The sequence below is a fragment of the Dendropsophus ebraccatus genome, chromosome 9 (genome assembly GCF_027789765.1).
Source record: "Dendropsophus ebraccatus isolate aDenEbr1 chromosome 9, aDenEbr1.pat, whole genome shotgun sequence".
Classification (NCBI taxonomy): domain Eukaryota; kingdom Metazoa; phylum Chordata; class Amphibia; order Anura; family Hylidae; genus Dendropsophus; species Dendropsophus ebraccatus.
In genome coordinates, this window is record NC_091462.1 from 93,529,578 (window position 1) to 93,547,898 (window position 18,321).

Below are 18,321 nucleotides of genomic sequence, written 5' to 3' on the forward strand. Positions count from 1 at the left end.
TGTGGTGAGAATTCCCTTAGACAATATGCAGACGACGCTAATCACTGATTTAAAGTGGAAATTTGCTTATGTTTTAAGTTAAAAACCATGAAAAACGCGATTCTGAAGCCACTCTCCCCAAGATGGGGCGTCCTCAGGTTTAGTGCCTAGGGCAGCAGCAGCTGGTAATACGGCCCTGGGCACAAGATGCCCCCCATATACATACTCATCCCGGCATTTAATCCCCCAGCTCCCCAGCACAGAACTGGGGGAACGATCAGGGAACTGCACCAGGCCAGGTGAGTATGTGGGGGTGGTGGGCCTGTACAGGAGTCATGGGGCCCCATACAGTTTTCTGCTATGGGGCCCCATGAATCCTAGCTGTGCTCCTGTGAAATAAATAGCTTTCTATTGGATTTTGTATGAGACCCCACTGTATGAAAGCAGAGGTATATAACGGGACAGTAGAGCCCGAGAATTCCTAGAATTGGTGTATATTACTGGACCGTACTACTAGGGGGGGTGAAGGGATCCAAAATGTACATATTAGGTGATTGTTGGCCAAAGCCACTGATTCTGTCTGGACTGGACAACCATGATGGGGTCTACCTGGACCCTACCCCAACCGATGATGTTAGATTAAAGAAGGATCAGGCAGTTTTATTTAAACATGTCTGATCCTTCGGGTCTGTATACAACCTGGGGTATGTATATATATTATTACCCTCACTAACTGTGACACTGAGCACCCACAGACCATCCTCACCCTCTTACAGCCCCACAACCAGGCCTGTCTGCTATCACTCCTTGTTATTTCTGCTTTTGCAGTCTAAGGTTATGTTCACACACGCTGTGATTTTACAGCTCAAAAACATTTGCTCTTTGGTTTGTTTTTTCAATTGCCATTTTTCCCCCCTAGGACGTATTTTAGGCTGTAAATCATAGGTGTCAAACTTGCGGCCCTCCAGCTGTTGCAAAACTACAATTCCCATCATGCCTTGACAGCCAAAGCTAAAGCGGATAGGACTTGTAGTTTTCCAACAGCTGGAGGGCGGCAGGCTTGACACCACTGCTATAAATGAACCACCATTGCTTTTAGGGAAGAATAGCTCAGTAATACACCATGTGATGGAGCGTGCCATGATTCTATTTCCACATACTGTATTTCTAGAGGCAGAATCCTGGCTGCAGCCACAAGAGTGACTGGCAGAGCAGAGAGCCAATGGCTGCTTGCTATGACAGTCCACGGTTTTTACCTATGAGGGCCCATTAGGAGCCCTTATGGTTACATACATAGGTGCAGGAGAAGACTGACTACCTTCTGCTTAACCCCTTATGTACTGCAGTGTGTAAGTGACCCAAAGTTCAGGAGATATCTGCTTTACTGCTTATGCACTGATAACCCCTGACCTCTGCAAGGAGCTCTGCACATTTTCTTTTCCTGCTTGAGAACAGAGGTCAGAGGTTATCAGTGCAGTGAAGCAGAGATCTCTGTCTTCTGCTTGTTAACCTTTTTTGTGCTGCAGCATGAAAGTAAACATTGGGTCACTTACACACTGCAGCAGATAAGGGGTTAAGCAGAAAGACACATGCTCTTACCTTCTTCCCCGGGCCCCCCTCCTGCACGGGCCCTATAGCAACTTCCTACCCTGCCTCTATGGTAGCTACGCCCCTGCTGGCAGCACTTGCCCAGGTGCTGGCATTGTCTGGCAGGAAGTACACCTAGCATTCCATACAGTTTCAAGATGTGCATCCAGAGCTGTCCAGAATTCCGGATGCCCCCATAGGGTTTTATGGGGCATCCATGCTGGAATTCCAGACAATTATAGGGTACATCTTATAATTTCCGGTCCTGTTTACTGGCACAGACGCCTTTAAGGAAAAATTCTGAAGGGTATCCATGGCCAATAGAACCCAATGGGTTACAAAATCTATCCGGATTTCTTATTAGGAATTATCAGGATTTTCCTGACGTGTGAAGTGGGCCTCAGGCCTCAGTGAACATAACATAACAGTAAAGGGCCTATTTATGGGGCGATCAGGATTGGATATCACCCATGTAGTAGGTCCAATGATCAGCATTGGTCTGCTTGTTAGCTGGTCGCTCACTGTAATACTTGTATGGTATGATGGGGGTTGTAGTTGTGCAACAGTTGGGGAACACTGCTATAATGTCTGAATACAACTCTTCTAGGAGCCCAACCACTGATACTCCAGAGAGAATTTCCAGCCTGAAAGTAAATCCAGCTGACATAGAAAGATGGCTACTTGCCACGTATCTCTATTGCTTATTATGGCAGGGCTCCATCATTCTGAGAGCATTGCAATAAGGTATACTTTACTCCGGCCCTGATAAATAAATTACAAGGTATAGTGTCCACTGTATACACCGGGGCCAGGATTCATTCACAGCACAACACAAATAGGAAGAAAAAAAAAACAATGGACATATAAAGAAGTCAGGAAAATGCAACCTCACTGGGAAAGCTCATTGTAGTGAAGTGTAGACATGAAGAGGTTCATTGTGTTCAGCGGCCTTGGCTATGTAGTGGAAACATTCACACACAGTGATTGTTGTTCTCATTCATATTATGCTGTACAGCGTATATAGCAGCTTACTGACATTACACTGGGATATATGGTTATATGACATGGTATTGCCATCTGGAATGGTTATGTCCTATATACAGGATAGGATATAACACGCTGATCAGTTGGGGGTCATCCAGGGATTATAGGAAAAATGCCCCCAGGAGTGATTGGAGTGCTTTGTGCTTAAAGGGGTATTCCAAGAAAATCAGATTTTCTCTAGAGATGAGCAAACCTGGAGAATGTTCGAGTCGATCTGAACCCGAACTTTCGGCATTTGATTAGCGGTGGCTGCTAAACTTGGATAAAGTCCTAAGGCTATGGGGAAAACATGGATATAGTCATTGGCTGTATCCATGTTTTCCAGATTTATCCAAGTTCAGCAGCCACCACTAATCAAATGCCGAACGTTCGGGTTCGGATCGACTCGAACCTGAACCCGGTTCGCTCATCTCTAATTTTCTCCTATCCCCTAAGTAGAAGATTGCGGGGGTCCGAATTCTGTATTATGAATAAAGCCGCGGGTATAGCACGTGACTCGCGGCTCTATTCATTCCTATGGAGCCGCCGGAAAAAGCCAAGCGATGTACTCAGCTTTTTCTTTCGGCTCCATAGGAATGAATAGGGCCGCGGGTCACGTGCCATACCTGTGACTCTATTCATAATACAAAAGCCGGGGCCCAATACAGAGATCGTGGGGGGTATAGAGGTCGGACACCCCATGATCTCCTACTTTTCCCCTATCCACAGGAAAAGTACATTTTCTTGGAATACCTCTTTAAGATCCCTATACACTTTATAACGGCTGCTCTCCCGACCGACAAATTATGTCGGTGGGGATAGGGGTTGTGCATAATGGAAAATAACCACTTGACCCCTTTATCCTGGAAGAGATAAGCTGCCGCCACAGCTGTCTGGCTGCAGTTTACCTCTCCCCCTAGAGAACACAGGAATGATCGTCCGTGACGAATGTTCCTGTGTATGGGGGCCGGTCAAAATAGATAACTCAGTTATTAATGATGTGTGACTAGCTGTACACAGTCAGAGCTCTACTCATTCTCTGTGAGGCCCCTCGCTGACCAGCATGTTATTCCCAATTCTAACTATTTAAAAGGGAACTCCAGCAAAAAAAACAAAACAGTTTATACGTTGTAATATAGCTTAATTAAAATAAATGTATATATATTTTATATACTCTTTTAGATTGAGTTGCAGCATTAAGGGAGAACTTATGCCTCGGTGCCGCCACCAATGTTCATGCTTGGAACTGCACTGATTACTAATAATTCTGTGTGTCATACTCCGTCCTCTTCCAGGGGAGATTATCTGTGTTATAGGGTGTCACGTGGAGCACCATATGGTGGTGCATGGAGTGCATATGGCTCTGTAATACACAGCCATAGGGATTCCATGTCTGGCATAGAGCTTTCTGTACATGCAGACTGCTGGCAGCCAAATGGGAGTTTGGCCAGGCGCTATCTCATATCCAGAAGTTGTGGGAAATTACTAAAAATGACATAGTGCCGTGATATTTCTCTGATTTTCCCTATGCATCATGGGAAATATTATGCCCCTGTGTCTGGCATCCCTGCTGAGCGTGCATGTGGATTGGGCTGCAGAGGCGAGGCCTTGGCTGCATGTGTATGGAAACCTCTTATGGCTTATACAAGGAACCCAAACATCTACTCCTACATTTTGTGTTGTGGGTGGAGGTGACATTTTTGGTTCACTATTTTCACCAAAACAGAGCAATCAAAAGAAGAGAAAAGAAAGGAATATATCCTACAACAAGGTCTATTCCATTTCCATAGCACAGCATGGGCTCTGCTGCATTACCATGGCCTACACAACAGGAAGTCTGGCCTTGTTTATGGACAGATGAAGAATAGTCCAGGGTGGAGCCTCAAGGTGGAACCTAATTGTCATCCATTCATAGCTAAGGTTACTATGCTGACCAGACGGGATCCATAACAATGGAGGCTTTCATTGCACATATATAAATTGTCCATGTGTCTTGCACCTTATATATATATATATATATATATATATATATATATATATGTGACAAATTGTAGCGGCACTCCAATTGCTTCAGTGAAAATAGAAGTGATTTATTCCATAAACAAAAAACAACACAGCAGCGACGTTTCAGTCCTATCAGTAAGGACTTTTTTCAAGCTTACGGATAGGACTGAAACGTCGCTGCTGTGTTGTTGTTTTTTTATGGAATAAATCACTTCTATTTTCACTGAAGCAATTGGAGTGCCGCTACAATTTGTCACATATTTAGCCAAGCACCAGAGGATCCTGGTACCTGGTATATATATTAACTAGAGACGTTTAATTAGGAAAATCCTCATGATATTTGCCTGAAAATTTCTTTAAAGAGGTACTCCAGCTAAAATCTTTTTTTTTTTTTTTTTTTTTAAATAGATTTGTAATTTACTTCTATTTAAAAATCTCGAGTCTTCCCATACTTATCAGCTGCTGTATGCCCTGCAGGAAGTGGCATATTCTTTTCAGTCTGATACAGTGCTTTCTGCTGCCACCTCTGTCTATGTCAGGGACTGTCCAGAGCTGCAGCAAATCCCCATAGAAAATTTCTCCTGCTCTGGACAGTTCCTGTCTCGGACTGGGGTGGCAGCAGAGAGCATTGTGTCAGACTGAACAGAAGACATTTCCTGCAGGACATACAGCAGCTGATAAGTATGGGAAGACAAGATTTTTTTAAATAGAAGTAAATTTCAAATCTATAACTTTCTGAAACCAGTTGATTTGAAAGAAAAATCTGGTATTACAGCTCAGCCCTCACTAAAGGGGTTGGTCGCTTTATATATGTTTTTACAAATGTATAGCAGTGAGTATGGTTACTAACTCATATTGGTAGCCTTCTCTGCATGATGTCTCTCCTCCCCTGTTCGGTCTCTTTCATACATGGCTGCCTGTAGAGGAGCAGGTGATGTACATGTCACCGTGCCTCCACCACTGAGCCTGTGCTCCTTGCTTGAGTGCAGTGTACAATTATGAGGAGGAAGCAGAGTGATGTGTATAGTCACGTGTTCCTCCACAGGCAGCCATGTATGGATGGAGAAGGCATCTGGCTGCATACGGAGACTGGGTTAGAGCGCGCGCGCGTGGGGGGGAGTTGCTACTCTGAGTGAGGCTGCAGAAAAGGCTCCCGATATGAGGAGAGGTCCCCATACTCTTTGTATTAATGTAAGCCAAACCCGCTGCTAGGGGGGGCCTACCGCGAGTCTCCACTGACAGATGTATAGCAGCCTCCCATGTCATTACCTGTCAGCGGCAAAATGGAATTTTCACTGCCTGACCCCTTTGTTCTTGGATAGATAAACCACTGCCAGAGCTGTCTGACTGCAGCGTACCCCTCCCCACATAGAGAAAGCGTGAATGTTAGGCTGTGCCATGTTTATGAGGAGGAGGGGGGAAACAACTGTTGCCCGAATTGTGGTTGGGCCCAAAGTTGTTGAAGGTATATAGGTATATATATAGGTATACTGATTTCTATAGAAAACATATAATTATATATATATATACATACAGTGGCCAACCCCCTGAAATGGCAAATGGCAAAAACCACAATTAGAATGAATTAATAAAATCTTGCTATTAGGGTCTAGGGTCTATTACATGGACCTTGTATTGGCTGGATTAGACAATATCATTGTGTGTAACAGGACCAGTGGTCAGCCAGAAAACATTAATGGTTTAATGGAGATAATGGTGCACTGGGGGCGCTGGGACCACAACCAGACATTTGTACAAACTGGAGAAAATCTAACAGACTGGGTGGCAATGGGAGGAACAAACAGCACCATTACAATGTGTGCAGGGGCGCCAATCAGGTAATATGGAACTCCTAACTGAGTGGTTATAGTGGTACATTCGCTTTAAAATACTATTGCCATCATGTTATAGAGCAAGAAGAGCTGAGCAGATTGTTATGTATCTTTGTGGGAAAAGATTCAGTACAATTTGCAACCTACTGATTGAGATCTCTGACCTTTCTAGTCTTAGGAGTTCAGAAGGCGGTTTCACTCAATTACAGGACCGCCTACTGGACTCCTAAGCATCAGAAATAAGTTATACTGAGACTTTTCCCATATATATATATATATATATATATATATATATATATATATATACTCTGTGATGTGGCCAAAAAAAAAAAAAATCTCTTGTGGCCAGAGGCCGAATCCTATGGTTATATACATAGGTGCAGGAACAGACTACCTTTTGCTTAACCCTTTATTTACTGCAGTGTGTAAGTGACCTAGTGTTCTCTTACATGCTGCAACACAAAAAATGGTTAATACAGTATGTTAGAGAACACTGGGTCACTTACACACTGCAGTAAATAAGGGGTTAAGCAAAAGGACACAGGAGGCTCTTATCTTCCCTGGGCCCCCTCCCTCCATGGGCCCCATAGCAAAGGCCTTCCCTGCCTCTATGATAGCTACGCCACTGCGTTTGCCTCAGATACAAGACCAGCGGGATTCGGTGGAGAGAGCAAAACGGCTGCTGGCAAACGGCACAATAGGGGTTATACCTCTGCCCATACTTCCTTCAGCCAAACTAAACATGGAAATACAATCTAGGGGGATTATATTTTATGTCACCCTAAAAGCCATATAAATGTAATTGGGGGGGAAATGCTCTTTATACCAAGTTGGGAAGTCAAGTAGGGACACAGAGACACCAAAAAGTATTCCAAGTGCGGATATTTCTGCACTTCATTATATCCTCTGGCGTAATATAGAATGGTCATTGGCAGCGAGGGAGCAGCGTTCTTTAACATTTAGCTTGGACACTAATATGAAATTCAATGAGCCGTAGAGCGAAAGAAAATGATTATAATTGCTGCAATGTTAAATTTGTAAATATTTTGTTACTTAGCTACAAATCCTGTAATCATTTATTGGACCTTTACGGCATTTCAGATTTCGTACTTCTTATTCTGCGTGGCATAAAAGTTATAGTGTCAACCACTTAAAATGAGATGTGGGCATTTTTTTTGTTTGTTTTTTTTTTAATAAACTTGCATCTTGATATTTTTATCATTCTGTAATCTTCATCCCTACTTGTAAAGGTCTTATTACTATGTGTATGTGTATTATGTGTATGGTTCACCCCCAACTCTTCTCTGATGATGTCATGGAAGAGAAGGATCGGGCATTTCATATGTGAAATCCTTTTACTTCTCTTCTTTCCTTATTTTAACACCTGCACACTGAGCTGACTTAAAGGGACACCGTTGTTATGAATAAATAGCTTTACATCAGCAGAGGTGATGTACTACGTCTTTACAATTTACTTCATTTTTTTTCTTGCTCTACAGTGTTCCTTCAACTAAAGGCCCTATTACACAAAACTATTCTATCATCTGTTACGGCCGATAATCGCCTTGCGTAATAGAAGACAACGATCAGCCGACATGAACGATGTCGGCTGATCGTTGCAGTCGTTTGTCTTTCAACATGACTATCTGCTGCTGTTGCTCTGTGGAATAGAAGCAGGGGCAGCAGACTGCTGCTATCCTCTATGCAGCAAGGGCTATATATAGTATATATATATATATATATATATATATATATATATATATATATATATAGTTAGTTAGTTAGCCATGTCAGTGCAGCCCTTGCTTTAAAAGTGTAATAAGGGTACGTTCACACGTACAGGATCTGCAGCAGATTTGATGGTGCAGATTTGAATCTGCAGCAGATCCGCAGCAGTTTTGATGGCCCAGAGTTACTTTGCATTGAATCTGCAACTTCAAATCTGCGCCATCAAATCTGCTGCAGATCCTGTACGTGTGAACGCACCCAAATAACGTTCATACATTACCTGTCCACACTCCCTGGTGTCTTCCTGGCTTCTCTCCGCAGCCTTTGATGCAATTCCAGAGCTGGTCTTTGAAGTGACAGGCCACTCAGCCAATCACTGGCCGCAGCAGCCAGTGTTTGGCTGAGCAGCCTGTCACTTCAGAAACCGTCTGTCGAATCGGCCACCTTTGGCAGATTATAGTTCAGTGTAGCAAAGTCCTCTACACAGAAAGTGATTTACAGTCTCCAGTTGCTTCTTCTGACAGTTGTATTAAAGTGTCACTGTCGTGTTTTTTTTTTTTTTTTTTTTGCAGAAATCAATAGTCCAGGGAAATTTAAGAAACTTTGTAATTGGGTTTATTAGGCAAATATGCCATTATCTGCATTCAAAAAGACTTTCCCCAGGTCCCCCCCCTCCTTTCTCGCTCTCATACACTGCTCATTATCAGGAAATCTTGACTCTTTTCCATCAGTCGGATCCTGTTTGTTCTATGGGGAGGGGGAGGAGGGAGATTAGTCGCCAGCAGAGAGAAGAGAACAAAGAATTACACAGCAGGACCTGTGTGAAAGCCGGTATTCAGAGGTCAGAGAGGTCAGTGCTGACTTCAGAGGAGATAGCCCAGTGATATAGCTGTAAATTAACTCTTTGTTGTCCAGTTTTGGTGCCTCATCTCCCTCCACCCCTCCCCTCTCCATAGAGAACAATGAAGAAAGGGGGGAGAGGTTCAAACTACTTTTTTCATGATAAAAATGCATTTTTCGGCTAATAAACCCAATTACAAATTTTCTTGAAAACACCTGTACTGTTGATTTCTAAAAAAAAAAAAATCCCTTACCTTCAGAAGAAACATTCCCTGGCAACCTCTTGATCTATCTCATTGCTGGAGATGGGCTGGAGAGTTGGATTGAGCAACAAGCAAGGGGTGATGCGTAGAGCCAAGCGCTTCTCCTGGGTTAGCACATTCTTAGTACATGCATTTCCATGGAATAACTATCCTATATAGAGATGAGCGAACCTGGAGCACGCTCGGGTCGATCCAAACCTGAACTTTCGGCATTTGATTAGCGGTGGCTGCTGAAGTTGGATAAAGCCCTAAGGCTATGTGGAAATCATGGATATAGTCATTGGCTGTATCCATGTTTTCCAGACAACCTTAGAGCTTTATCCAAGTTCTGCAGCCCCTGCTAATCAAATACCGAACGTTCGGGTTCAGATCGACTCGAACCCGGTTCGCTCATCTCTATTCTTTAACATCTTTTCTTATAGCTACATGTTGTGTCGCCTTCTATTATGCTGTTTGGAAATGTATATAGCCAAGTAGGTGTCACCAGTTGTCTTTACCCTGTCTGAGACTATCCAATCAGAGCTGACACTCCTCCAACTGGTAACACCCAGTTGCCAATTTAGTCCTATATTTCCAGCAAGTATAACAGAGGACGGGCACATCACACAGTTATAAGGAAAGACACCCCATAATTGCCATTTCACACTTAAAGGGGTTATCTTTTCCCCCCTCTCTTGTCTCCAGATTGGGCGGGGTTTCAAACTCAGTTCCATTGAAGGAAATGGAGCTTATTTGCAAACCGCACCTGAACTGGAGACAAGAGAGGGGAAAAAGTGGCCATGTTTTTTGTAGCGCTGGATAACCCCTTTGTATTCACCAAACCAGCCAGAAGAATCGAGTGCACCAATACAAAAGATGGACACTACTAATACTTCACAAAGAAGACGCATGATGTATGAGATGTTCTCCCCACACCGCCATGCCCCCGCACATGAGCAATCTCCCTTGTAAGTTTATTTGCACGCACGCGGCAGCACACTTGCAGCATGCCTTAAAGGCGCCCGTAGCCTAGCAACAAGGACAATCTGCACCTCTGACACTTGATCCGTATGCCCCACTGTTAGCAGGTACGGCACATAGACAGCTCTTACCGCCCCTCTCCCCAGAGGGAACGTAAAACGAAATGATAGGGAAATTTCTAGGGAAAGCACTATGCAAAGAAATCTTTGTTACGTATGGGAGCTGGCCATATCATTGTGGAAGGGGAGGGGGGACTTGTAGTGAAGGGGGTGGCGTGCAACAACGAAGGGGGGAAGAACGTCTAGTGTGGAGCAAGAACGAGAGTCAGAGGAGGCGGAGTAGCCAGGAAGGAGGGGGAACCCTATGTAACAATAGAAAAGAGATATGCAACATGGAGGCGGAGAGGCACGCCACAATAATGGAGGAGTGGCATCTTCTATATATGAGCAGAGGGGGAGTGGGTTAGGTTGTGTATCTCCAACCCTAGGTACTGCATGTGAATACACCCGTTATTAGTGATGGTATCAGCAATGTGCTGCATAGCGCCCTCCCCCGTTATTAGGAAAGTTGGACATCCGCCAGTCACTTTGCCTATGAGGAGTGGTCTCACGTCAGGGGAAGCCTCCTGCGCTCCAGTACAATGGCTGTAATTGGACTCCCATTCTAGTACATGGGCCATTTACTGCTGCATGGTGCCATCACCTGCTAATGTGAATGGAGTCAGTGGCTGCAACCTGACGCCTGATCTGCAGCTGGAGCAAGGAGTCGTTTACCTGTTGCCCCCACATATTGGTGCGTTAGCCAATGCGAAGCGATTTTTGGAAATTGAGAGAATGATATGGCCTTCTTTAACTAGAGCAGGGATGGGGGACCTTCGACCCTTCAACTGTTGCAAAACTACAATTCCCATCATGCCCGGACAGCCGAAGGCTGTCCAGGGCATTATGGGAATTGTAGTTTTGCAGCACCTGGAGGGTCAAAGGTTTCCCATCCCTGAACTACAGGCTGTAAGAGCATGCTGGGATTTGTAGTTCTGCAAAAGCTGGAGATCACTGGTCTAGTCAGATATAAGGAATGCTGGGAGTTGTAGTTTTGCAGCTGCTGCAGACCCACAGGTGTACTCTTACTCTGTGACAGGGCATGCTGGGAGTTGTAGTTTTACAGCCACAAGTTCAGGGACCTGTGTATCCTTACTCTGTGACAGGGCATGCTGGGAGTTGTAGTTCTGCAACAGGTTGGGGAGCACATGTCAGACACATGTAGGCTACATTACAACTGCTTTTATTTCTTATGTACAAGAATGTCACATGCCGCCCGGTAAGGCAGCAAGGCTCGTCAGCGTACAAGAGCTGTGCACACCAATACAAAGGGGCGGGGACATGCAGGCAGAGGCGTGGCTTGTAGTTCCCTTCTCAAACCACCAGGAGGGGATGGGCAGGGGGCGGGGCTTAGCGCCAGAATGTGGGCCCGTCCTGGATACCGCTGTCACTCAGAGGGTAGTGGCCGGGGGCGGGGTCTGTCACTCAGGGCTGGAGGGTGTGGCCAGAGCTGACTCTCGGATTCCCGCGCATGCGCTCATGTTTGTTTTGACTGAAAATGCCGTCGGTTTCGAAAACGGCGCTGAGCGGATCCCCGCAGACCGAGAAACCGACTCACTACACGTAAGTGCTGGACACGGGGCGGGAGGCGGCTGCTGGCACCCGCATGCATTGTACGGGCGACTGGTTTTCGTGCATTCCGTTCCGTGCACGTATCGGTTGCTCCGGTAGTTGTCGGTCGGTTCTGTAGACGTCGCCGTCCGCTGTCCGTTCCTGGGTGACGTCACCGCCGCTCGTAGTCTGGCTGTTGCCGCCGCTCGCGCTGACCGTCTGTGTTTGCAGAGCCGTTACGTTGGTGGCGTAGCGCAGAGACGCCTCCTCTCTGCGCGCCGTACGCTTCATTAGAGCGCAAGTGGCGTCTGAGAATAGCGCTGCGAGCGGCGCCTGCTCATTCCTGGACAGCTTCTCCCCTTTAAATAAAACGCTTTCCCTCCTTCCAGACTGAACTCCTGCTCCGTCATTCCCGCGGTTTTTCCCCTGTTCTCAGCTTTGTAAACAACAGGGGAGCCGTGAAGTTGCCTTTGTGTGCTCTCCATTGATTTCCTTGTCCACATTCCGGCGGTGGCTTCCATCCAGAGGGCTGCACATTGTGGAGCAGCCGCCGCCGCTGCTGCTTCCTCTTCTGCATCTTGTTGCACCCCATGGAGCTACATAGAGGTGCGCTGTAATGTGGCTGCAACAATGGCTGGTGGCACCGTGTAAGTTGCATGCAGTGTTAGGGATGCACCCTCCTGTTACTTTGCAGCCACACAGGCATGTGTGACATCTCAGCTGCCACAAGGAGCCCATAGGTGTCCTGGGGAGTGACATGGAGTCTTATTGGAGAACTTTAGCTCCAGAGTTACACTGTAGATCAGTGATCCCCTTCCCCAGCCACTGTGAGACTACAGATCCCAGCAGGGACATGGTCAGGTCTGGGTATGGGTATATTTGTCCGTAATATGATTCTGATATATAGATGTATGGTGTCTCTATGCCATTACTATACTATCTCACATGTATGCCGTTACTATATCATGGGTATGGGGTCACTATGTCGTTACTATATCATGGGTATGGGGTCACTATGTCGTTACTATATCATGGGTATGGGGACACTATGTCGTTACTATATCATGGGTATGGGGTCACTATGTCGTTACTATATCATGGGTATGGGGTCACTATGTCGTTACTATATCATGGGTATGGGGACACTATGTCGTTACTATATCATGGGTATGGGGTCACTATGTCGTTACTATATCATGGGTATGGGGTCACTATGTCGTTACTATACTATATCATGGGTATGGGGTCACTATGTCGTTACTATACTATATCATGGGTATGGGGTCACTATGTCGTTACTATATCATGGGTATGGGGTCACTATGTCGTTACTATATCATGGGTATGGGGTCACTATGTCGTTACTATATCATGGGTATGGGGTCACTATGTCGTTACTATATCATGGGTATGGGGTCACTATGTCGTTACTATATCATGGGTATGGGGTCACTATGTCGTTACTATATCATGGGTATGGGGTCACTATGTCGTTACTATATCATGGGTATGGGGTCACTATGTCGTTACTATATCATGGGTATGGGGTCACTATGTCGTTACTATATCATGGGTATGGGGTCACTATGCCGTTACTATATCATGGGTATGGGGTCACTATGTCGTTACTATATCATGGGTATGGGGTCACTATGTCGTTCTCTGTAACACTGTTCACACTACTGTTGTGGCATCTGTTATATACAGAAGCTACAATGCTCTTCTGTATTTGGTTTACCTGCTGATTGATGTTGATCGTGGCTTTGTAGTGACACACATTGCATGGCTTTCCAAAAGGGAATGTGGCAATTGCAGTGATCACAGCCAGAAATCCTCTATACTGCAATCTTTGGCAGTGTGATGTGTGTCACAGGCAAGTCGCCCTAGCCTAATGGTGACCACTGGAGGAGAACAACTGTACTGTGCGTGACCACTGGAGGAGAACAACTGTACTGTGTGCTGCACTATTTTTTCCCCTTTAAATTTTACCAATCTCTGATTGAATGGACACGTCAGCACAACCATTTGCTTGTAATGATCACTATTTGGGTGTAAGAATATGATGCCACATGCGCAAGATCCTGTCCTACACACTATATCTGTGTCACCTAGAACTCAATAGTGTATGCAGAAATGTTGCACAGTAATGTTATTTTTTTACTTATTTTTATTATTTTCCCTAGGTATCTTAAAGAATTTCGGACCGAGCAGTGCCCGCTGTTTCTGCAGCACAAATGTACCCAGCATAGACCTTTTACCTGCTTTCACTGGCACTTCTTAAACCAACGACGTCGCAGACCCATCCGAAGGCGCGACGGGACCTTTAACTATAGTCCAGACGTTTATTGTACAAAATACGATGAAACCACAGGAATGTGTCCCGATGGAGATGAGTGAGTTTTTACTTCTCCAATTGCATTGTTTTTGTCCTTGACGGCACATATAATAGCGTTGTCAGGGATACGGCCTAATAAAAGTGAATCAAGTGACGCTAAAAATGTCTGGTGTTATGTTGTGGCGGTAGTCGTCTGCATTGTGTGCATGCCCGGTTATTTGTTTATAGAGCTTAGGCTAGGTTCACAGCACAAGTTTGCAGTCCGTCTCATTGTATCTGTTTTGGAAAACGTACAGAAAAACTCGGTCAACCACGTTTTTGTGTACATTACAAAATGTAAAAAAAAAAAAAAAAAAGGATCCATTTTGATCCTTTTTTTACATAAGGGTCCATTTACACAGAAAGATTATTTGACAGATTATCTGCCAAAGATTTGAAGCCAAAGCCAGAAACAGACTATAAACAGGGAACAGATCATAAAGGAAAGCCTGAGATTCCTCCTCTTTTCAAATCCATTCCTGGCTTTGGCTTCAAATCTTTGGCAGATAATCTGTCAGATAATCCTTCTGTGTAAATGGGCCCTAATGCAAGTCAATGAAAAACGGATCAAACTGAATCTGTTTTTACCATCCGTTTTTTTTTTTCTTTCTTTCATAGAACGGGTACGTTAAAGTGAATGTACCATGAGGCCTGGGCTGAAGCACTGGAGGCGGGCCGAACCGCCCCCCCCAAGTGGGAAGAAACCACCTCCCCTCTATGATGTGGCTCCATTGATTTTAACGCAGCCGCATCATAGAGGGGGGGGGGGGTTCCTCCCACTGGGGGTGGGTTGGCCTGCCTCCAGTGCTTCAGTCCGGGCCTGATGGTACATTCGCTTTTAAACGGGTAGAAAAATTGTGATGTGAACCTAGCCTAAAGGCCCTATTCCACCAACAGATCTGACGACAGATTATCTGCCAAAGATTTGAAGCCAAACCCAGGAACAGACTATAAACAGAGAACAGGTCATAAAGGAAAGACTGGATTTCTCCTCTTTTCAAATCCACTCCTGGGTTTGGCTTCAAATCTTTGGCAGATAATCTGTCGTCAGATCTGTTGGTGGAATAGGGCCTTAAGGCTAGGTCCACACTACGTTCTTGCAATCTGTTTTTTTTTTCATCCGTTTTTGCAAAAAAAATGGATGCATTTGTGTGCATCTGTTTTGATCTGTTTTTCCATTGACTTCCATTATAAAAAATAAAAAAGGATCAAAACGCATCTTTTTTTTTTTTTGTAAACATACACAAAAGCAAGGTCAGCTATGTTTTTGTGTACGTTTAAAAAATGGATGTTTTTATCCTGATGAAACTGATGAAAAAAACGGATTGCAAAAACGTAGTGTGAACCCAGCCTTATAGAAGTTCAGTAATAAGATTTGATAATATGAATCTATGATTCTCTAGAATGGTGGTCTCTAGGCTCCATGTACTTGGCCAATTTGGGGGATCATGGAGCTGTATTGAGGCACTTACAACAGTCTATAAGGTTATGCTGTACTTCTGCACATACAGATTCCATACAAACGCAACAGAGGTAAAATTTCATCGGACACAGTATTACTGATGTGTCTGATAGTATAAAGGTATAGTTACTCCATGTGCTGCCATGTAGATCCCATCAGACCCAAGGGTGGACGTGTGTGTGTGTATATATGTATGTATGTGTATATAATATATATATATATATATATATAATTACAACATGCAAGAAGTTTTGAGTGGCTAGGCCTGATGGTAATTGTAGTTCACACATACAGGATATGCGTCCAATATCCATGTAACTAAATGGGAACACAGCATCAAACGGATGCATGTGTGTGCATCCGTTTTTTCCATTGAATTCTATTATAAAAAAAAGATCAAAACGGATCGTTTTTTTTTTTTTTTTTAACGGACACGAAAACTTAGTCGACCTCATTTTTGTGCCTGTAAAAAAAAAACAAAAAAACAAAACAAAACATCCGTTTTGATGGTTTTTTTTTTAAGTAATGGAATTCAATGAAAAAATGGATGCACACACGCATCAGTTTTTTGCAAAAAAAAAAAAAAAAACCGGATTGCAGAAACAGTGTGAACCCAGGCTAAGCAGCAGCTATTATCACCCGCACCGCCATCTGCTTCTTCCCTGGTGTGTCCACATTCCTGTAGCTGCTTTATCTTCAGTTTACTATATTTGCTGTCGTATTGTTTATTCAGTATGTTATAAGGAGTAAATAGTGAAAAGCAAGGTGGACGCGTGGCCTAAGCCGCTGTACTGGACTCGCATATGGCAGCGTTCTTTGCTGGTTTATTATGGCATTGAGCCAGTGTGTGTACGTGTGGTAGGTGTAACTTCACAAAAACTACATAGCAATAACCAGCCTGTGACTCTCCAGCTGTAAAAGAACTACAACTCCCAGCATGCCCTGACAGCTGGAGGGGGGGGGGGTGCTGTATTGCTACAGCGATAAAGAGATGGTGAATGAACTTGTGAAGTGGGATGGCAGCGGCTGAGTATAGATTACGCTCTGAGCAGAAAGCGTTTCCATGGAGACACAACGCGCTGCTCGCAGGGTTTGGTGAAACCGTTTTGTTTTTTTTTTTAATCAGTTTTTCGCCTGTAATTAAATTAATTGCCCCTCTTTATTTTGTTTTCTGTTGTTTTGTCACCGTCATCCCCTGGTTATAATTATCTCCTAAGATATAGAGCCTTTATATAGAGCCCAGCTAATAGGAGAACGCAAAGATTATTCCCTAATCCAGAACTAATAGTATTGTTTGGATAGTGATACCTCAGCATTTGTTAAGGCTCTATTACACAAAGCCGATGGCCGATAATCGCTGTAATAGAAGATAACGATCATCGCTCCCGCTGCACCTTTTCACTCGCTGTCAGCGCATGTAATAGTGCCAGCAGCACTATTTTTACTATGGACTTCATTGCAAAAATCCATTATAGCATACAGGTGAAAATCCAGCTGTTAGCTGTAGTGGAGGTGTCTACACCTCGGTGCCGAACAGGGCAAACAGCGATCAGCCGATCAATGAGTAAAAGGGGATTCGTCGGCTGACCACATCTATTCAGGGTACGTTCACACTTACCGGATCCGCAGCTGATTTTCTGCTGCGGATCTGCAGCAGATCCGCAGCAGATTTCATTTAAATAACTGAACACAGCATCAAATCTGCACCATCAAATCTGCTGCAGATCTGCTGCGGATCCTGTGGGTGTGAACGCACCCTAAAGGTGGTTATCCAAAGAGGATGGTGGGAGCATGTTGCGGGCATTGTGTGCCGGTAAAACCATACCCGTGCGCAATGTCCAATATCTGCCCGATGTTGCCACCACATCTGTAACATTGGGCAGCTATAGATTGCCCGCCACATGCTTTTGCCCCCTCTCGTCTTGGAACTTATCACCAGAGACGGGCAGTGGGAATAAGTAAAGCGCCTGAGAGCAGAAGAGGTGAGGCTTTTTTTGCTATCCGAATAACCCCTTGAAGCAGATTTAAAACCCATTGTTCATCTCTTTCTTGTCCCTATGTAATTCTGGATGGGCAGTTCACAATTATGGAAGTAAAGGGCCACACAAATGATCCAGTGATTGTGGGCTCATACTACTTATACTTATATACTACTACTAAAGTACTTATATGTTCTTGCCACCATTTATGATTGTGTCAAGCATTGAGGAAGGGGGTCATTCCTCAGGGCTACCAAGAACAGAGCTTTCGATGTATGATGGTTTGGGGTTCCTTATCGATCCACAGTATGAAGGAGATGCACTGCTGCATCTGCCCCTCCTGTGTATGGAATTGCAGCAACCACCAGAAGATGCAGGACTAAACCAGTGTGATGTCCCCATTATACTCCAGATCAGTTAGAAAAGGGGGGTCCAAGAGGTGAGACCACACCAACTATAAAGTGACATATATAGGAATAACACTTTAATTTATGACTGGTAATTCATTTATCATAGGCATACAGCTGAAAGTTTTGTATAATACAAGGTAGCTTCCATTAAAGGGGTTTTCTAGGGAAAGCCAGAGTGGTGGGCTACGAAGTGTTGAGCAATGGGGACCTGGGCGTCGTCACAACAACAAT

At 44.5% G+C, this 18,321-nt stretch overlaps 1 protein-coding gene across 3 annotated transcripts in view; it reads left to right on the forward strand.

Annotated features, from left to right (window-relative positions):
* Positions 1–11,663: 11,663 nt before the first annotated feature.
* The window catches only part of UNKL (unk like zinc finger), a 59,798-nt gene continuing 53,140 nt past the window's right edge, over positions 11,664–18,321 (forward strand). For 2 of the 3 annotated variants that reach the window (XM_069983884.1, XM_069983887.1), the window contains exons 1-2: positions 11,664–11,877; positions 14,049–14,258. In XM_069983884.1, coding sequence (XP_069839985.1) covers positions 11,813–11,877; positions 14,049–14,258 — 275 coding nt within the window. In that variant the 5' untranslated portion in view covers positions 11,664–11,812. Of the gene's footprint in view, positions 11,878–12,254; positions 12,513–14,048; positions 14,259–18,321 lie in introns of all 3 variants that reach the window. The other variant, XM_069983886.1, reaches the window with a different exon arrangement.